The sequence below is a fragment of the Diuraphis noxia genome, unplaced genomic scaffold (assembly GCF_037042655.1).
Source record: "Diuraphis noxia isolate RWA-SAM2 unplaced genomic scaffold, SU_Dnox_SAM2 contig0004, whole genome shotgun sequence".
NCBI classification, from domain to species: domain Eukaryota; kingdom Metazoa; phylum Arthropoda; class Insecta; order Hemiptera; family Aphididae; genus Diuraphis; species Diuraphis noxia.
This window is the reverse complement of record NW_028301714.1, coordinates 34,466,546-34,489,882: the sequence shown is the minus strand read 5'-3', so window position 1 is coordinate 34,489,882 and position 23,337 is coordinate 34,466,546. Positions and strand designations below refer to the sequence as shown.

Genomic DNA, 23,337 nt, shown 5'->3' with positions numbered 1-23,337 from the left:
AGAAAATACAATTCAAGTTCGTAATTTGTTTCATCTAAATCTAAAAGATATTTCAAAGGTGAAACTTTAATTTTGCAGTTTTGCATTTTCTTTTTTTTTAATTATCAGGTAGGTTTAGTGCATATTTTAGTACATTGTACGAGATTCAATGTGAATTTAAAAAATATAAATATTGTTTTCATAATATTTGCTCTAAAAGCTTTTGGTTAGATATTTTTCATTTGGATCAAATAACAATTGTTTTATACTATTTTATAAATTAATGTAATAGTGTTTAGATTTATATTGTGATTATCGGATGTGTTTAACTAACCGAAACTTAAACCAATAACATCTGGAATACAATGGGATCACATTTATTTCAAGTATACTAACTGAATTTTTATTGTGCGTGTCTAAGTTTGGTGTTTTGTTTTTGTAATATTGTTAACTTAATTAAAATGTTGAATTAAAGATAAACCACTGTTTTCCTATCACTCGTATTGTTAAGTTTTAGGCATTAAAAAAATAATTTTAAAGACATTACTGCATTGAAAAATGAAAAGGTATTTATGATTATTTTTTTACAGCATTTGTTGATAATATTTTATGAGACATGTTTGAGAACAAATCAACAAATCATGGCCGATCTAAATCATGTAAGTAACACAAAAATTAAATTTCAGAATTCAAATAAAATCACCATATTACACCAGGAGTATTATTGTAAATCATGATTGATTTTCTGAATCAAATTTATAAATATAAAAATAAAATTTAAAATGTCATAATATTTTTTTTTTAAACACCAACCACAATTAAAAGTTCAATATATATTTTCTTTAATTATCATTTATAAATATGAATGTTTATATTATATAAATATATAATAAATTATAACCTGTAATACAATACAATAATAAAAATAAAAATAATAATGATGATAATAATATATTATTATAAATATATAAGGTAGGTATCGTCATACAAAATACAATGAGCTTGTAAAAACGTATTAAAAATAACTATTAATAAACCAAGATGATTGATATAGGTATTATTACAAAAATAAAAAAATATTTGTAATAATAATAACAAATAAAAGATTCAAAAATCTAGGAGCAACAAAAAAAAAAACATAGTTTTGGTCGTACAAGTTATATAATACTGTGAAATTAGGCTTAACATGATTTAAACACAGTAAAAAGTAAATAAAACCGGTTAAATGATAATAATAATAACCGAGCACTGGTGTCATTAACAAAATTATGGTTTAAACAAAGAATAAAAATAAAAATAATAAAAATTTTTACTAAGAATGGTTCAAATAAGCCTGAAGATTTGGTGATATTTACAAAACATAAGTACCTACATATCTTTTTGAACTATAATATTAAAATAATAATTATATAAAATTTACCAGAACAATATTTTATAATTAATCACATTGAAAATAAGTATTGCATATAAGACACATTGTTAGTATAAAACAGTTTCTTAAATGATGATAAAACATGCAAATTTTAGCAAAATTAAAAAAAATCTACTAGTTAAGTTACTATTTGTCTATTAAATTTTAGTAGTTGTTTTTCATCACTTAAGTAACTGTTATCACTGATTATTGCTAGGTAATATTATTAATAAAAAAAATACTATATAAATTTAACCACAAAATAAAGGTGCATCACAGCCCTAGTTATGTTAGGCAACATATAGGCGAAGTTTGAAAGTCTTAGTCATCAATTATTGCTTAGGCCACCTAAAAGAAGGACTTTCCCAAATAAAAAAACATAATAATAATAATAGTATATAAATAGAAGTAGAAATATAAAACATTATGTATAAAAAAAAAATAACACATGGTAAAGCTTAAACAACATTACCAATAGCCTTAAATTTAAGGATTTCAAATAGATAACTACAAGAAATAAAATAAATAATTTTAGACAAAAAAAATCACAGAGAAAAAAATCGATAAACATTTTGGAAAAAAAAAACAAATGCAATAGGAAAGACATATTGTAACAACTGAATACCAATGACAAAAATATATATGCTATGTATATAATATTTAAAAAAAATCATTGGAAATTTGAATTCTACTAATATTTAATACCATTGATTAGAATATTATATATTGTGGGGAAAAAAATGTGAGATGTTCTAGGATTTTAAAAAACTTATAAGTTAGATAGTGGAATGGGAAATGTAGATAATATCTGGAGAATGTTATTAGGATTATTAAAATTATTGTCCAAGAATGTCCATAGTAGTTTGTCTTACTCATTATAAACAAAGAGATCCACTAGTAATGAAAATGTTTAAGATATAGAAAAATGTTACAATCAGAAGAATATCACTTCTTCTTCAGTAGTGGAGGTAGCATTGGTGTTATTAATGCTGCCACTATTTTGTGTAGTCTGTGTTTTGGACTGTTTTGACTCTGGACTTCGAATGCGAAATTTTTCAGGCAATTTTGGATATGTGTTTGTTCTGCCAGGTTTATTACCAGATTGTTTTCCTTCTATTATCTAAATATTAGGAATGAAAAATAATTGTAAGAGACACAAAGTTACAAAGATAAATATCAATTATAGAACCATAATAATGTTGTGTTATTGCATTAAGAAATTCTGGTATTCAAATTTTAAATAATAAGTTTTCAACACTAATTTATCTACTCAAATATTTAATTAAATAAAAATCATTGTTTGATTAATTATTCATTTTTAATTTAATATTTTTACTATTCATAAGAATTATCTATAAATTCTTATTTTTGTACATTAAGAAAATGCCATACCCAAATGTGTTTTTTCCAAGTTATAAATGTATAACATAACAAATTTGAGTTCACTGTTGAACAACATCAATTTTGTGTATTTAATTTAGATATTTTTAATTTTAATATTCAAGCAAGTTATAAATATATTTAAATTGCAATATCTTAAAAACATTACTCGCTTAAAAATTTAAAATGTTTTAAAAACCAAATGTACATAAATTGATAATTTTATTCAATTAAGTTTGATAACTGGTCAATTCCCCTAATAGTGAAACCTAACATCACAAAATCAGTTCTGCAGAAAATTCATTTGGTAAGTAGCTTATATCATAAAACCAACACTCAGACATTCTTTATCTCAAAGTAAATTTTTTGTCAACATTTATGATTTTATAATATTCATGAAAATAAATGTTAAAATTATTAATGGCAATTATGATAGAACGGATATTTATGGTCAAACTTTTAATCATAACTTATATATATACATATTTTTTCTGCAAATATATTCTAAATACCTGAGCACTTTGCATCATTGCTGGACTAGATCCTGTACGTGAATGACTAGGGCCTAGTTGACTTGATGGCGATAGCATTTCAATAGAACTGCCTTGAATAGGGTTCATTGGGTTTTTGGCACTCTCACACAACTTTAATGGTAAAAGTTGTTGAAAAGCATTTGATGATTGAGAAGGTGAAGTTATGGTACTGGGTATGGTATCAGATGTAGAACTTGAATTATTGTTACCCAATTTAGTAGCTAATTTAAATGGTAATTTCTGTTTTATTTGAACTTTGGAAGCTACCTAAACAAAGTTAAAAAATAAAATAAAAATATAGATCACATGGGAATTTTACGTAATTTTTCTATTTTAAAATAAATATATTCCTTACCTTTTGTTGGTTAGTAGCACTAATCAAGTTAATAGGTAATGTAGACGAGGAAGTGGCTGAAGGTAGAGTATTATGCTGTTTCCATTTCAGAGAATCGGTTCTTTTACTACGCACAGATTCTGAATGAGACAATGGCTGAGTTACACTATCAGAGAGAGATTGATTTTGCATCTGTTGATTTGGTGATACAGGTGGTAGCTGCATATTAGGTGACACAATAATACCTTGATTGGTTAACATTTGTAATTTAAGGTAAAGCTGCTCTCGTTGCTGAGTTACATCAGTTTGTTCTAATCGTACTTGTTCCTAAAAACAATTGAAATTAGAGTTTATTATTGATATTATTTAAATTTCAGAAAATCAACTACCAAATTTATAATATTGCATATTAGGTTTAAATAGAAATACCAGCAGGACTAAAAAGTAATGTATAGATTATTGTTAATTAAAGTAATAAAGTGCGCACGCTTCTAATAACAGTTTATTTTAAATTTTAAAACTAACCTGTAATCTAAGCAATTGTTCTCTTTTTTCTTCCAAATCCTTAATCTCGGAATCCCGTTCTCTTATCCAAGACTCTTTTTCATGTGTTAACTTATCTTGTAGATTACGTAGTTCCTCCAATTGATGATTATGCCTATAAACTGGCCTTTTATCTTTTAAACAGGAAGTAGAACTCATGTTTGAACTGTTTACTGTTGGGTCTTCCAGGAGATTCTGAGACTTGTAAGCAGCTAACTCAGCTTGAAGACTTAAAAACAATTTGTTCAACCAATTATTTTTGATTTTCAACATTCTACAATCACCCCTTTTATATTCCATAACAACAATACATTTAATTTAAATCATTATAACTAATGGGCAAGGTTTAATAAACCATAATAATAATATTAGTAACCTAAGCATTGACAACAATTATAATTTAGAAAAAATTCAACATTGATAAATATTTGAATATTATATTGTACTGATTTTCTTTTCTTTTTTAAATATTGAACACCACTGACCTCATACTCATCATAAAAATGAATTATAATGTACAATAATATATGAAATGTAAACATTTCTATAGGCTTTTGTCTAAATGGATATTAATAGAAGTTACATTTTCAAAATATATTGTCAATGAAAAAAAAAAAACAAAAAAAACAGGTTAGTTTTAAGAGAACGTTACATGAAACTATACGTTAGTTATCTCAGTCTTACAAACATACAAAACAGCAAATTTTTGTTCACTGATTTCAATAGTGTGCAGTTAGTTTTGATATTAGAGTGAATTTACTAATCGTAATATTTTAAGGTAAGATTATTATCTAAGGCCCCACATAGACTTTAACTGATATTATTATTTTTAAGTAAATTATAATCATTTTAAAATGTACAGTTTAACAAAAATAAAAATATTTATAAAAGACTATGTGACTATGCTTTATATAATAATCTTACCTTTAATTTGTTTAATAGGTTGATTTATTCTAATATGAAAACTAACAGTACACTATTGAAACTAATAAATGCAAATTTGCTATGTCTTACATGTGTAAAATGGAAAAAATGAATGCTTGGTCCTCTGAATGCTGATTATTTTTATAACCTTTTGTTTTTTTATTTTTGTCATACAATATATATAATTGTTATCTAATTTTCTTTAGTAGTCATTTCATTTATAACATCCATAAACTTAATTACAAAATTAAAGGTAAATTTTATAAACTAGTTGGATTGAACATCTAATATCACACATAAAAATGAACTACATAAAATTAATTCTGGTATAAAACGAAAAATATGGTTTATAATACAGAACCTAAATATTTATAAATGACAATATATTTACCTATCAATATTAGTCATTTGTTGTGAAATAATGGAAGATAAAGTATAAATATGATGTGTTAATTCCATTGCAGTAGCTTGTTGTTCTTTTCCCAGTGCTAATAATGTTGGGAACTCGCTGGATGATTGTATTGTAGTGGCACTTTGAGATGAGCTAGTACTACAATTTTCTTTCCAGGTAAGATTGATATCTCTCTATATTAATACGTACATTTTTTTAAATGAATAAACATCATGATTTTGATTTAAGATCTATTTTTACCATTTTGGAATCTTTACGAGTGGAATTTGGAGTACCCATCGGACTAGAATTACTAGATTCCACACTATTTTCATTACTATCCAAAACTTTTGGTAATTTTCTTAGAGCATCTAAATATAAATATTTATAATAAATAAATAATGAATATACAAGTGAGTCTCGTTATGTTTGTAATTACTTTTTGGTGATGATAATGAATTATCAAATCCGCCAAATGTTTCAGCTCTTTTAGGTAATGTTGGTGAAACATATGTTACACTTTGATGTTCACCTACAGAACTTGCACTACGAGACAAATTGGTACCAGAAGCATACAATGAACAAGCAAGTTCATTGACTTTCTGAAAACATAAACCAAACATTTTAAAACAAAAAAAACATAGATAATAACAATATATTTATTCCCAACTAAAATTTTTTACTAAAAAAAAATTACAATTTAAAATAAAATAAATTGGTCATTTCCAAGCTAATGGCTGAGCGGAAGGGAAGTGAGTTCATATTGTAGTCTATAGTATTACCTTAATATAATAATAATAACTAATCAATAGCAGATTTATGATTAAAGTAAAAAACAGCACTAAAAATTAATGATTTTATACATTTAACAAGTATAAAAGAATTATAAGAGAGAAAACAGAAAATCGCAAGTAAAAAAGCGTTTTTACAATATTAAAATATAACAATATAATGTTTCATAAACTTAGCTAATTTTTCCAATTACATAATATTATAAATAATAGCAGAGGAATTTTGTTTAAAATTACGTTAAGAATAAGTCACAAAGTTTAATTTAGAATTTTATACAAGAATTAAGAAATACATATTTTAGTCCAGACTCAGTGAAATAAATACTTAATAATATAAATAATATTTAATTTACCTGAATAGCATTCATCACTTCTTTACGTATCTTTTCTGAATCTTGATGCTCTGTAACTAAATGAGAATATGATGGAGTTTCAATTGGTAATGTTTCTACTCCAGCAGATGCTAAAAGCTTTAGCTGTAATCCCATTTTTTCTTCTAAAATCAGAGCTTGCTCCACATCTTTTTGCCTCAATATTCCTATACATTGAATTATACATAAAAAATTAAAAAACACAATATAGCTCTAAAATGTAATATAAATATTAAATAATAAGATGATACATACCAACAATGTCTCTTATATTGTTTTTCTTAGTTTCCAATTGCCTTTGTCTTTCTTCAAAACTGAAGGTTACATGTCCATTGTCTTCTTCTTCAGGACATTCATTCACAGCTGAACGAATAGATTGTATCCATACTTGAATGTCTTTAGGTTTATGAACTTTAAGTTCAAACATTTCTGGTTCGGCTGTATTAGAAGATATTAAATAAATACCTTTAGTATCATTTCCAGCTTTAACCCTGACTAAGAGTTTTTGCAATGATACTACACCAGCAACTGGTTTTAAAACCTATATATTTAAAAACAACATGATGAATTATAAACAATTTTAACTTTTTAACAAAAAAAATTACTTTAGTTTCTTTTTCTTTATTGCTTTCAGGCATAAAAAAGTTATACTTGTGATTATTTTCAACTATAAAAAATAGCACATCGGTCATAACAATTACATTAACCATTACCATTTGTGTTTTAGCATGACGTTGCATAAGCCAGGCTGTCCCTTCAAATCTAAGAAAATATATTACTTTAATAACATGTATACTACATAATATTATTTACATTTAATCAACACTTATAATATAAAAAAAAACATTAGAATAATAATGAACAAACATTGTTGGGGTTTATTATTTAAGTTCATTTTTTTAAACATAGATACTTTAAGTTATACATAATTTTGTTAAACTTTAATACATCAAAAAAAATATTAATTGCATAACAATTGTAATCATTCCAATTCATCGATTTAAAAAAATTTAATATCTAAAATTACAATAATAATTACATAATATGTAATAGGTACTATTTACTAATATTTACTCAATAAAATGTGCAAATGCTATGACAATTGAGAAAACTCATAATAAATTTAATTTTATATTAATTCAAATGTATTTTATAATGCTCTACTAGGGTTAAAAAGCAGCAGCTGACTTGTACGTAGAAAGGAGTCTACAAAGGGTAGACTTTAAGCCTTTAGGTTCAATATACAAGCGTTTCCTAGACTCATTGATAAATAATAGTAACTGAGAAGATCCTTATTGTAAATAGATTATAGTTATTAATATTTTTACTACAATAATATAAAATACATAACAGAAGATCAATTATTAATCCTAATTTTACTCTACTACAATATCATATAAAATTAAAATTAAAATAGAACTATAAAATGTGATAAGTGATGACTATCTTTATTTCCCTTGAAAACAAATATAAGTTGGAGAACATTGTCTTCTTCATTTCTTTTTTAATTAAATTCTGATCTATCAAGGTTCTGTAAGAAACTTTTGAAAATTATTTTATAAGAACTCTTCATAGTATAACTATTAATTTGTTCATTCTATTCCAAGTTAAAAATAAAACCAGACTTTTAATTTAAAGGAAAATATTTTGTTTTAAATATATCATAAATAAAATATCTAAGCTTTTTCATTAGAAGTGTATTTATTGATAAATTTAATTGTAATCATGATATTTAAAATCTTATGAAAACAATGTAGTTTAAATAGTTTAATTATTTAATGAAATTAGGGATATCTATATGATATATTCCTTAATTTTATCATAAAACAATAAAAAATATTTTTAAAACAAAACTCACCTCAGTCTTCTATTCTCAGACAATAAATCAGATTTTTTAAATTTACGTCCTCTAAAATTAGTGTAAGACTTAGCTTCCATCCGATTATATATTTCAAGTTTTCTATCTTCTTTTTCTTTTTCAGCTACTTGAGAGTCTACTTCCACCAAGATCTCCTAGATAAATACCATTTATAAAATCAATTAATTTAACCAACATGTAATTAAGCATTCAACTTACTTTAACCATAGCTAATGCTCTAGAAAGTTTTTCACTTTCAACTTTGTTTTTTTTTGAAGTTTTTATAAGAGGTTCAATGAGTAATGGATACTTAGTTAATCTTTGAGTGACAAACAATACACACTCAGGAATACCTTTTTTTTTCAACAAGGGATTGGCCTAAAGCAAATATAATCAATTTGTAGACCAGGAGTTATTAAAATCATGCAATTTTTGAATTCACTAACCTGACAGTGTTTCATAAAATTAAAAAAAGCTGGATCTTTTTCTAAAACTTTATAAACATCCAATGCATCCCTATGTCGTGAGCAGAATTCTCCATAAGAGCTCTTTAAACGTTGAGCATTTATATTTGAAAATTGATCTAATAGTAAATCTGCGATGGAATCTACAATACCATTATTATAGATAGCTGCTAAACGTTGTTTTTCTTTTAACTTTTCTAAAAATCGAATGTGAATTTCTGTAAGCTCAGCTAATCTAGGGAACATACGATAAACTTTATCGCCGAGTTGGAAATGCTTTTGTAAACCATCAACAAATATCTATAACAAATTGATTTATTTAATATTAAAACATACTATAATAGAATAATCTGTTTGAAATTACTTTCTGCATGACTTTTAAAGTAAGGCAATGATGTTTTTCTGTTAATATAAATTCATAAATATGTTCTTGGCGTTTTATTTCATTATTATTATCTTTCAAACTTTTCACAGTCTATAAGACAAAATCATAATTAATGTTATTAAAAAAATTTACAAAATTTTTAATTACTTCTTTGGTAACAGTAGGTGTCCATGAATCAGGTTGTTCTTCGTGTAATCCCAATGCTGGATCAGTTTCTAAATCATGAGCTGTTATATGATCTTTTCAACAAAAACAAATACAAAATATTAAGTAGGGGTTGGAACCAGAATAATTGATTTGGATTTTGAGTTCTTAACTTTAGTTAGAATATTTAAAACTGTTATTAAAATGGCTCAGACACTAGGCAATTAATTGCCACATTTTTAAAGATAGGGATGCACACAATTTATCACTTAATATGTGAGTCACTTAATACTCTTAACACACTTCAGGTGCTAACTATCAAATTTGGAATTAAATGTTGAGTGTTAGTAAACCAAATTTCATATAAACTTAGGTTAACTTTTTCATTTCCATTTTGCATAAAATAAATTACTATACAAATGGTGGTGCATATAGATCCAATTTTTATTTCTCCCGTCAATCAATATTTGATCTAACATATTCGGTGTCAATAAATAATTTATAATATGAATGATTAATCGATGAGATATAGATTACAGTCTCAATTTACCATCATCATCAGAATTTTTTTCAAAATATTAGTAACTTCTCGGAAGAAAAAGTATTATTTTTTTTAGTCAATACTAAAATTGATTTTTGGTATGTATAATTGGATATTTTAATTTCAAGCTATTTTAAAATGCAGGTTTGGGATATTGGGTTTATTACTATTATTATAGATATTTTTAATTTGTATGGTAATTATCACAGAGTATAAATACTATTATTAGGTAATTGTATATCATTAATAGTTAGGTGCTTACTTTCATTTAAAAATTCAAATTGAACCAAGGAAACTTCATCCGAGTATCTAAAAAAAAAAAACTTATATAAAAATATAGATAAATGAGAAATTCATATTTTAACAAAAATTTTTAATATATAACATAGAGGAATAATGATAAGCAACATAACATTTTGTTAATGTTAACCTTCCTTTATGTCTCTGTATAATATTTAAAAAAAACTTTAAAGTAATGCAACAAAGCTAAAAGTGTTTCTTTAGTTATATCCTATCAAAATTAGATTACTTGAAGTCAATATCATTCAAAATATCTATTTAAGAAATTAAAAACAAAGTTTTAATGATAAAAAAAAAAAATACATAAAATGATTTTATAAAATTAAATAAATCACAGTACTCTTTTTTAAACTTTTATGATACAATTCAGCAAATCCTGTTAAAATAAATGAAAATGATGACTGATTATTACAAATTATAATATAGTTAGACCATTATTATGAAGATGTGCAAACATAATAAGGTCAGTGGCCTGTGATCAGCTATTGTATTCACAGATAAATGTTAAACTATTTTTTTTAAATTTTGTTGGTATCATATAATTTTAATAAAAGGCATATTATGTAATTTAAAATCTTATATCTATTGTTTAATATTATACATAGAAATGATTCTTAATATAAATTTAATAGTAGCGAAGCACTAACATTAATACCAACAATAGGTTAAAACAATTTAACTATATTAAATCTATGCAATATAATTTATATGTAAATATATTATAGATATATATATATATAAATATATACATGTAATTAAGTACACATATGTTTCATAATTAATTATCATTGAATATTAAGTAACTTTTATTTCATATATATTTTTTTAAATATAATGAAATTGTTTAAGATGTAGAATGTAATAAATAATAAATTTACCTATACTCAGTTCAGTAAGAGAACACACTAACTCTACGCATCCCCCCAAGAGACTCCCTGCCATTGAGACTGCTTCTGCCAAGGCAGAATGTTGTGTGGGGACTGGGGATACACAGTAGAAACATTTTTGTTGGGTCGTTTAGTGTTCTCTTGCTCGATAAAGTATAGTGTCCCTAACATTAATGATTAAACACTTTCTTGGAAAATTACTTTCAACATAACACTTTAGACACCTATAAACTATTTTATATTCAAAAATTAAGAGTATACTGAACATCTATGAGATAAATTATTATTTTTTTACTTACACTACACCATCTTGCGAATGACTATGACCATCATCTTTATCTTCCGAATGGCTAAAATTAAATATAATTTTTATTAGTTAAAAATATATAGCAAATTGTACTTAATATAAAAAATTTAAAATTCCATATGAAAATGGATGAGTAACATACACACAGGATATAAAGGTTACGATTAATACTACTAAAATACATTTTACTATATATGAATATATAATTATTTACCATATGTTAAAGGCATAATCATATAAAATTTAGCGCATAAACAAACTAAATATAATGGCTGTTATTTCTAATAATTAATATTCTATACATTATACAAATTTAAAAGGGTAATGGATTTTAGTTAAGAGGACGCCATAAATCTATGTCTTGTTTCCGTCTTATAAGTGAGTAACAGCAAATTTTACGCTCAGCAATTTACATTTAGCTCAATTAGTTTAGAGTTGAGAGTGAATTTACCTCTTATAAAAATTAAAGGTAATGTTATTATCTAGGTTTTCACAGAGGCTTTTTATTATATTTTAATTTTAAAGCGAGTTATGGGTATTTTAAGATATTCAAACAATTTACAATTTTAAAAATACTCATAACTTGCTTTAAAATTAAAATATAATAAAATGCCTATGTGAAAACCTAGATAATAATGTTATCTTTAATTTTTAGAAGAGCCCAATTCACTCTAAACTTTAAACTAAAGGAGCTAAATGTGAGCTGCTCAGCGTAAAATTTTCTGTTATGCACTTGTAAGATGAAGACAACATAATATGCAGATGTGGTGTCCTCAAGAAATTCTTAAGTGGCATTCTCTATTCTATGTTAAATGTAGAAAAAGCAATAATAATAATCATTTAATATATTATGATCTGCATTAACTTAAATAACTTTATGAAATCGAAAGAACAAATTTAAGTTATTTGAGAAGTTCTAAAAATAAATTAAAAATTAAAAAATATATTATAAAAATAGATTCTGAGCAAAGCAAAGAACATTTTATTATTTTTACTGTTATTCCATACCAATCATACTCATTATACCTTGTCTGTATAGATTGTAAATATGCTATTTTAAATAAATAAAAACGAAAAAATATTTATTTGGTACCAACTACCTACTTATTGTATAGCGGTCACTGATCGAGGGTTATATTTTACTTATAACTAATAATTTAAACACTAAAGATACAAAATGGGCTTCCTCAGAAATTTTTATAGGGAAGGGGGGGGGGCAAAATTAATTTAAAAAAAATAAATGAAAATTTACTTTTACGTTTTATGCTTACATTTTAAAAGTAATTGAAAACAATTGTAAACAGAATATTTTCACTATGTATCATTTTAACAAATATATTTAATAATACACTACCATCTAACCTCAAAACGAGTGGAACCAATATCCCATTTCTGTAAATAGATAGAATTTTCTGATAAATTTATGATGAAGTAAAATTAATAAATTATCATCGTAATTATATAAAAATAAATTTAATATCACATAAATCTATCAATTAAAAATAATTTTTATGATTATATTTAGATAAAATGGCGGTTAATTGTAATAGTAATTGATAAAATTATTTAATGCCGTTTTAACTTACATTTACATTGCTCAGAATCTTTTTTAGTTTTATAATTATTTATTTTAAGGTAGTAGCACAAATTCCAAGTATATGATCTACACAAAGCAGTAGATAAAATAACATGCATAACAGTTTTTTGTTATCATTACTTCTTTAGAAATAGTAGAAATACAATATAATAACCATAGTAAGGCGATGAATTGAAATATTTTATAATTAATTATGTTTATTAATTACTACAAAAATTTCCGATTAACTTTATTAGTTTAAAGCAAATTTGTATTTATTTATCATTTGTCTGTACAGTTCATCAATATTGATAGTTAACTTTTGTCTATTTTCATGATTAAATAAATATTATGTGCTTATTATAAACGAAAAGTAATATAAGAAATTAATATTAGATTCATAAAACAAATTACATAAACAATAGCATAAAATCAATAGGTTTAAGAAAAATAAAATGATTAATTAAAAAAAAATATATATATATTCTTGGATGGACTTCAAAACATTTAGACTTGAGAGGGATGTAACAAAATGGCATTTGTTTCACCATCTCCATCAGATCACATGTAGCTTTGTTAGCTTAAACGTGAAAGTGAACCAAACTCTTAAAAAACCTTATGACTAGGTGTTTGTGTGTGGGTTTTTGTATGGTGATTCAATTTTTAAGCAAGTTAAGCATTTTTTATTAATGGTATATTATATACGTAAAACTTGCTAAAAAATTGAACTATTGTAAAAAACATATACTAACACAGGTAGTGTCCTTAACGTCAAGTTTCATAAGAGGTCAATTCATCCTAATTTTTTAATTAAAAAAACTACAAATGATATGCTGGGCACAAATTTGGTATCCCAAGTAAGATGGAAACAAATGCTAGTGTTACATTCTCTTAACTATAAGATACCAAAATACACATCATTTATACTTTAAAATACACAACCTGTTATGCATATCCACAAAATGTGTTTTAGAGTAATTACAACAAAGTAATTCTAAAAATTTTTTTCCAGCTTTTTAGAAATTTCTCAGATTAATATCTAAAAATTAAATTGTAAGTCTGCTTACATAACTGTACATACAACTTAGTAAAAAGTTAACAAGAAAGTAAGAAAAATGATCCTTCGTCTAGCAAAAGAAGAAAAACATTGTATATAATATTAAGGTATACAACACCATAAAATATTAATAGTAGGAAATATATAATCAACTTAAATTTCAACCTAAATCTACCTTAGTCCACATCTAGATGACAACAAAATACTAAATGGTTCAAAATGTAATTTGTATATTTTATACAAAATCTGTTTAATTATTTACTATTTGGATTTGTTTATGAGATAAAATAAAAAAAGTTATTAAGATTAATATTTATTTTAAGTAAAAATCAAACAAAACAATTTAATTCACAATAACATAGAGCCAAAAGAATTATTCAAAATGCACATAAAAAAGGGGTTGCAATTACAGTAGATCAGTATATTGTGTTGCGGGGGAAACTTACTTCACACCTAATTTGGTTGCTACCACTTTCCAAGGAGAGTAAAACTGCACCATAAATTTCCTGAGAACGGATAGGTGAAAAAAAATTTATGCACACAAAAACAATTGAGGAAAATTTTTTCAATTATTAAAATTATCATATCTACAATATATACAAATTTACATACTCTATAATTCAAATTTAATAAAAACCAATATAAATTATTTAGCCTCTGCCCTCTACTATAATTATAAATATCAAATTCAAACATGAATTAAAATACAATGAATGAAAATAGTAAAAATGTGTTTTTCAAATGTTAATATTTGATGTTATATAAATTTAAAGCCATGCAAATATAAGATTATAATTTATAATTTTACATCAAACATAAATAAATTGAATATCTCTAAAACGCAAAAATGTATGTTTATTTTGTTAAGATACATTTTCTATGATGTTTAGCATCTAGTTGAAGGTCGTCTAAAATCCAAATTTAGGTAATAATTGTTGCACTTTTAATATGTAATTATAAATGCTGATACATTTAAACATTTGATTAGGTTTTATTTGCCTACAATTTTTAAATAGGGTGAGGCTAGTTCTATTTATTTATTATGTAGTATAGATTATATTAAAACATTTTAATATTTATGAAAAAATTCTATTTAATATATATAATTACCAGATAGATTAACATATTATTATAAAAAATATTTAATAGCAACTCAAAATACTCCAGAGTTAATCTGTAGTGGTGGCCAAAACAGAGTCAGATATAATATAGTAACTATGTTTCAATATTCAATCCCCTTAATTCTTTCAGTGTTTGTACATGTAGTAAAAAGCTATACTACAGATTTTTATTTTAAACTAAACTCTAAAAATAGTCATTCATTCATTAATTATATTACTTTCAAATATGACACTTTAAATACTTTAATTAAGTACCGCTTTCAATACACTACGGATCCACCACTGGACCAAAAAAATAAATATTATAGTTATATTTAATTGAAAAAAAGAAAAAACACTTTTCTAATTAACTAAGCCATACTTCAAATAAGTTATATTATAATACAAAAACTAAAAAGTAAACTGCTCTAGTTAGATAGTTGAAATATTGCAATACTTTGTCAAATTTATATGGTATTTTCTTTTTAACTGATATGAGAATAATCAATTGTATAAAACTATACTAATTAATAAGAAGTTGCTTAATATTTAATGTATTAATCTTCCAAAAAATAAATAGTACTAAATTCAATATTGAATATGAGATAATTTAGGCATTACCACAATTAAAATATCATAATAAACAATTTTTATTAAATACCTACTTATAATATAAAGTATAGTTTATTAATTTGTAGATTACTTATCAATTCTATAAAACACATTTTATGATAATGTTTTTGTATTTATCTGCATAGATATTAGGAGTTTATCTTGAAAAAAATTGAATCAATGGATATATTTTGCTTTATACTAGGTATCTAGAGAGTCATTGCAATAGATGTGTTAAATTTTAATTCAATTATATAAAATCGTTGTAGACAAAAAACGGTACTGAGCCTACTACTAAGTAGATACATTATATGATATTAATGTGATAACAGTAATAATTAATTCCATTATTAGGCATTAGCACTACAATAGGTTAAATTCATTTTTTTCAAAAAATTGCATTTGAAAATGTCATTATATTTTTAATATACAGAGTGATCCATTTAAGTGGGTATACTAATTATCTCAAAAAGTATTAACTTTTTTTGATTTTTTTTTTTAAACTTCTAGGATTATGTCTTTCTAAAATTTTATAATATTAACATTTGTTTAACCTCTATATTTTTTGGTGAAACCACTATCAACTTTTGATTTTCAAATGGTAACAGATAATAAAAATATCATGAATTAATAAAACCATTTTTTTCATGAATTTAAGAGTTAACATTTTTATTTTTTGTTGATAGGCTTGCGAGATATAGCTCCTCAAAATATTGGTTTGAGACACACCAAAAAAATAGAATCCATTTTTTTAGATATTGGTTTTTGGTAATAATAATTTTTGTTTTTCAATTTATTAAAAATTAACAGTAATTTTCGATTTTAATGTTTAAAATTATTACCTAGATTTACTTTTATATCAGAAAAGATGCTGATTTCAAGCATTGGAGCATTTTAACTATCCCAAATGTTAATGAAGGACAAAAAAAAAACACATCAATATAAAATCAACACATTCATACACTACACTCAGTATCTAAAATGTAAGTATGTCTAGACATGTCGTCAATTTCTGAATATTGTTATGACATGAATAGATAAACAGACATGTGGAATATACATACATATTTAAGAGGATGTTATACCTGCATGTGTTGTCTCCGTCTTACCGTCTAACAAGTGCGTATCATATCAAAATTTTACACTCAGCAAAATACGTTTAGCTTCGTGAGTTTACAATTTAGAGTGAATTGGCCTCTTATAAAAAATAAAAGTAACATTATTATTGAGGGCTTCTCATAGGCTTTTCATTATATTTAAATTTTAAAGCGAGTTATGAGTATTTTAAAATTGTAAACTGTTAGTATATCTTAAAATACTCATAACTCACTTAAAAACAGCCTATGAGAAGCCCTCAATAATAATGTTACCATTTAATTTTTATGATAGGTCTATTCACTCTAAATTTTAAACTAACAGGACTACACTTGTTTATTGAGTGTAAAACTTGCTATGTTACACATTTGTAAGACGGAGACAACACATGCCAGTATCACATCCTCTTAATATTATCTATGTTATAAATAGGGCATGTCAGAAATTCTGTTTCAAGTTATGATAATATTTAGCTAACTAATAGTGATTATATTCAAATGATAATTGTATGTTATTATATACTATTTAGTTATTGTTGCTTAATCAACATAGATTTTTCTTTTCGAATAAATATTTTGTTATAAAAGAGTATACCTTAATAACACAATAAATATATTATTTAATTATCTAGTAAAACAATAAAAAAATTAAATTTAAAACAAAAAGTATAGCATATTCCTAGTTATACTTATTATCTCAAACTTAAATGTATTCACTCATCACAATTATTCAATTTTGGCATTATGCATTATATTATATAATTTTGAAGTTTTCCCAACAGGGATACATATTTTATTTACTAATTCAGTAAAATTGATCACACCCACCACAGATTAAATTAAACATAATATTACATGCTTAATTATATTCTATAATTACCTATCCTATACATTTTTTTATTTTAATATTAATATTATATATTATTTTTGGCAAGAAATAATATTTTAATATTGACATAGATATGATTTTTAAAATTTAATTAATTCATAATGCATTTACCTGTTGGGCGATGAAGACTGATTAGTATTATTTTGGCGTTTCCCATAAAACCTTTGTTGAAATGAGGATGATGAAAATCTCAAATTACTCTATTAAAATTATTAAAATATGAAGTAAAAATATTCACTTAAATTATGTTAGTGTACATCAAAATAAATATAATTCTTAAGAAAATACCAACCTTTCCATATTTTTGTTTAACACATTCAGAAACTTGATCTTTACATGAGTTTTGGTGAACTGTGATCAAACAACCTAGAAATTAATTTAAAATTAAAATTAACTTAGTTTAAAATAATTATAACAATTTCATACTTTCACAAGATAAAGCTGGTTTATTTTCTAGAGGTTTTGCACACCAATCACATGACTGTTCAAAGTTACTGTATGGAGGAGACATCCAGGAATGAATTATTTTCTTTGATTTATCTTTTTTCTTTCTAAAAAACAAACTTCCTCTTTTTCTTCTTTTAGCATTTTGATCATCTGACATACTACAACAAGTTTTATGAAAAAAAGCAATTTAACATAATAATAAATAAATTGTTATATTATTAACTAAAATAAATGAAAAGTGTGCAGTGCAAATAATTTTTTTTTTTAACTCACTCAGAAAACAAATTGTAGAAGGGTATATTTGTGTTATTAGATGAAGGGGTAATATAACAACGTTTCATTGTACTATCTACATCCAATGTTTCTTCTTCAGTCTCACTGTCTTCTGTACCACTAGGACGACTTCTATGGTGGGTAGGATTTTTGTATTTACTTTAATAAAAATAAAAATAGTAATAACTATACAATTGAAATAAAGCGATATACGTGCAATCTGTGATTAAGTAATTCACAATTATTATAATATTATAATAATTTAAATCATTAGAATATCAACGCTTAAAGCACCATTTGCTTTTAAATGGTTTCACTATTCATACGCATATCAAATAAAGATGTTAGATTTGTTTTTAGTAGTAGCTGTATAAGCTAAAATATAAAGTAGTTAATACATAGATAAAATTATTAATTTTGACTAGAGAAGATTAATAAGATAGGTATTAAAATAGATACTTAGGTAAAATATTTAGTCAAGTATCACTTGTTTATAAATTTTAAGTCTTTACAATTATATTTTTTGTTTCATCAAATAATATATATGTAAAATTAAAAAAATGACTGAAAAATATACTATGTTTATATGTTGGCATTAAAACAGTTTATAAAATGTAAACCGAACTGTTTTAAAAGTTAAAACACTCACACTATGTAGTTTAAGAATTTCAAACCGTTTTAACACCATCATATAAAAGAAATTATAGTTAAGTATTATTTCTTTTTGAAAACAGTTGATTTCAGCATTAATTTTTTTGAGTCAAGTTAAGTTTTAAAGTCCATTTACTCTAACATTTGAGATTCTAATATCACCAAAAATTTGAGTACCAACCTTTTTGTAACTGGTATTTTATTGTACTTAATTTAAAGAGCATCAAGCATATTTTGAGTAGAGAACTAACACAATTCTATTTAAAATTGAATTATAAAGGTTTTTAAGCGAATTGTATTGTATTTACATAAGCATAAATATAATTTAATAATTAAAAATATATATTACGATACAATGTCTAATTTAATAAAAAAAAACATCTAATACTGACATATAGGTGCTTAAACTATAAAATAAAAAATAAATTTGTGAACTAAATAAATATATACAAATGATTAAAATAAACTTACATTGGAATACTATTGACGTCATTATTTGAAACATTTTCTTTATTTAAAATGTCACGTGTACCCATAATTGAAGGTGTGGAAACAGATTTTTGTAAAGGAAGTCTGGCTTGTAATAAACAAGTTTCAACAGCTCGTTTGGCTGTTATTTTGTTAAAACCATTCTGTTATACATGTAATTATACAAAAAGTTAACAAAAACTAACAAATAATAATAATAATGATAAAAACATTAAGAGGACGCTACACATTTTTATTTCATACCTGATAATCAGTTTCATTAAGCGAGTGTGTAGAAGTTCCACTAAACCTGCGACTAATTGGACTAACATTTTTATTTGACTTCTGGTGACGAAATGATGTACTGTCAGTATTTAATAAATTTGCTGTGCTATCTGTAAATGGGTCTTCTGTCTCAGATTCCATACTGCTTAAGCTTGCACTAAAAGAGATACATTTAAAGCAGTGAAAAAATAATATGATTGTTACTTCATTAATACCTCTTATGTCGTTTTACAATTTTTAAGCTATGCATGTGATTTTTAGTTAAGTCATCTAATGCTGCCCAACTTCTTCTCCGAATAATTTCATTTTCTTTGGAATCTGCACAATTTTTTGCCATATTAAACCAGTTAAAACATTTTTCTTAAAAAAAAAAATTTTAATTAAAGGACTTTAATAAAATAGTATTATAAAACATACTACGTCTAACAAATCCAGTTTTGTGTTTTCTAATCGAGTCAAATGTTGAAGATAAATCTGTATGTGTAGGAGAAGAGTTTAGGCTGGAAGTATCTAATTCAGACTGGCAATGAGGTTTACTTAATGAAGGACATGACGAACTTAATGTATTATTCATTCCACAAAAATGTATCATCTATATAATTAAAAAAATTATTACTTTTTATTATTTTACTATAATAACATTTGAACCTAAAAAATAAAATGTATTAATTTAAATTACATGTGTCAATCCTAACGTGGCAGAATCACGCATTTGTTGTATAACCTCATGTATTTCATGTAGTTGTTGAATATTTTCCTCTGTAAAAATTGATAAATTTAAATGAAAAAACATTTAATTTTGAATGATGGTGAATTTAAAGATAATAACCAAGGACTGGATAATTTTTTCCAGATGCTAAATGAGGTGTAACGCTGATTGTAGGAACTAGAGTAGTGCTTGGCATTGTTCTCAACACAAAATCAGTTGAATCAATACTATTTACATCATTTGCTGCTGTATTCATCTGAGAATAATCTGTTACTGTGTCTTCTTCACTATCGTCCAGCTCGTCTGTTTCAAAATGTTCCATTTCATGTCTTTATAATAACTTTATTCTATAATCAAATTAACAAATTATTGTTAGCACTTTAATTATTAGTTTAAGTGTAAAATGGAAGCAATTTTTAAATCTAATTCATAAATCAACTTGGTAATTTGAAAACTAATTTAGATATAACTATCTTAGTATATCTGAATTATTACGTACATAATTAGATATTTACCAAATAAAATGAAATATACATGAAAAAAAATATTGTAGACTAGCTGTGAAAATTCTTACTAGGTATTATCTTTCATTATATTTATAGTTAAGATTTAAGTCAGTATTAAAAATTTTTGTTATTTAAAAACACTTCACAATTAATATTAATTTTTAATATAGGTATATTCTTTTCCTATTTACTATAATATTTATAATAATATTATTACCTATATATAATTTTCTGTTATTATATTTTGTAACATATTATCAGTTAAATATAAAATTTTAGAATTTTATACAATGTAAAACCTATGCTCTTAATTAAATGTTATTTTCTAAATCAATTTTTACGCAATGAATAAATAAACTTAATAACAGAATTTTGAACAATATAACAACATAATGACAAAAAAATTTAAAAAAAAAATACAAATTCATCAATTATCAAACTAACATAAGTTTTTGTTTTATCTCCATATTTTATCATAGGTAATTTCACAACAATGTTTCATAAGTGTTAAATTGTTTTAAATAAACTAACATAATTTATCAATACATGCCTAGGTATATCACTTACAGATAAACTAAAATAAATACATAGTTAGTAGTTTTTGAAGAAAATAAAGTAAACATACAATTACAATATCATCAGAAGATATATTTCATAGCCAATAATGTATTTTAGTTTGATAGTATAGGTTAAAATTGAAGCTTTAGCCTATAGTTTAAAGGATAAATTGTTATTAATATTGATTGAACGGTAACAAGAGTTTAAATTAAATATACTTCTTTAGTCATATTTATAGGTACATATAAATCTGTTACAACCACGGTAGATGTATGGTGAGCAACTTTTCTCATTGATATTTAGTACTCATAAATATATGAGAAAAGTAAAAGAAAATTGAATTAATTACTTGTTTAGATATCAAAAATTTACTTAACTAATAGGTATATTAATGAAAATTAAGTACAAAATAAGATTAAATACAAAAAATATATTTATACACAAAAATTGTTTTTTAAATTATTGTGTGTCAAGAAATTTTCTCAATAAAGTATACATTACTACCTATTGATGACTATATTAATTCAGCAAAAAATTGCAACTTACAATACTTCTTATCATCCATAATTTAATTTAAAGGAAAAAACAACAAATTTTTGTTTGAAGATTATTCAACATTATATAATTTAAAATTATGCATATTAAACATAACAATGATAACTTGGTTTTAATTAGAACTAAATCATCTATTAAATGGATTCCACTAGATAAAATGAAAAGAAAATGATAAGAAAATCAAGTTTTAAAATTGTTTCATGCTTTCTATTTACTTCCTTAAGATCTTAGGATATTTGATAACTTATGAGAAAGTAAAATCATAACAAACTAGTGTTCTTAAAAATTAATTAATACTAATAAATGAAACATGATGAATGCAAACTATTAAGTAATACAATAATCATGGGATTCGGATTACTCATCCCAGTATAATAAATGTATTAGTATTAAAGGTAAATACTAAAAATATAGATCAATAAAATAAAATTTAGGTAATGCATTTGAATCAGATTTAAAGACATTAATATGTTAAAGAAAAATCATATCCAATGCTCTATGTTTTATTTGGTAATTAGAACTTTTTTTTACGACACCTAGCAATTTCAGACTAATATAACTTTAACAAGCAAAAAATAAGATCCTAATCATAAATATTAATTGAGGAAGATTTGTACAGCCTACTAGCGTAATCCACAGTATTTGTTTATATTAATTAATTCCTTAGACGATAGAACAAAAATCGGAATTTAGTTCAAGACCTACATTTACATAATAGGTGTGCTAGTCAAACCCGGAAGGTCTAGGGCATTGACTCACCAGTTATGGACTAAATAATGAAGTAACTGAATAAACATGGTGCAGTCATACAAATTTTACCTGTTATTCAGCAAATATGTATCATAATTCGTGTTTCGCGGATCGCAGATAAAAACAAAAACACTAACAACTACGTTTTATATACTCAGACTAGTCAGACTCAATGATCGTGATGACAGACTGCCATTTTGATACTTTATGTTCATAACAATGAACATTGGAACGAAATTGATATTAAAAAAAAAAAAAATAGAA

The 23,337-nt window shown here is 24.3% G+C and overlaps 1 protein-coding gene across 4 annotated transcripts; it reads right to left on the bottom strand.

Moving 5' to 3' along the window:
• Positions 1 to 915: 915 nt before the first annotated feature.
• Positions 916 to 23,300, bottom strand: cyst (rho guanine nucleotide exchange factor 18 cysts). Of its 4 annotated transcripts, none has more exons than XM_089225399.1 (29): positions 23,143 to 23,300; positions 20,825 to 21,051; positions 20,675 to 20,754; positions 20,413 to 20,587; positions 20,211 to 20,355; positions 19,975 to 20,152; positions 19,714 to 19,874; positions 18,592 to 18,750; positions 18,298 to 18,476; positions 18,164 to 18,237; positions 17,983 to 18,071; positions 14,623 to 14,682; positions 11,536 to 11,586; positions 10,312 to 10,358; positions 9,512 to 9,603; positions 9,344 to 9,454; positions 8,962 to 9,279; positions 8,735 to 8,893; positions 8,516 to 8,670; positions 7,263 to 7,419; positions 6,913 to 7,198; positions 6,640 to 6,824; positions 5,935 to 6,097; positions 5,757 to 5,866; positions 5,496 to 5,689; positions 4,163 to 4,409; positions 3,659 to 3,964; positions 3,283 to 3,570; positions 916 to 2,510 (listed from the first exon to the last, which is right to left on the bottom strand). In XM_089225399.1, exons 2-29 carry the CDS (start codon positions 21,024 to 21,026, stop codon positions 2,325 to 2,327), a joined length of 4,557 nt encoding a protein of 1,518 aa, XP_089081525.1. In that variant the 5' UTR covers positions 21,027 to 21,051; positions 23,143 to 23,300; the 3' UTR covers positions 916 to 2,324. The 4 variants fall into 4 exon arrangements, with proteins under 4 accessions (XP_089081525.1, XP_089081526.1, XP_015372744.2 ...); XM_089225400.1 differs by having other exon boundaries at positions 20,211 to 20,313; XM_015517258.2 differs by lacking the exon at positions 14,623 to 14,682.
• Between the last annotated feature and the right edge of the window lie 37 nt (positions 23,301 to 23,337).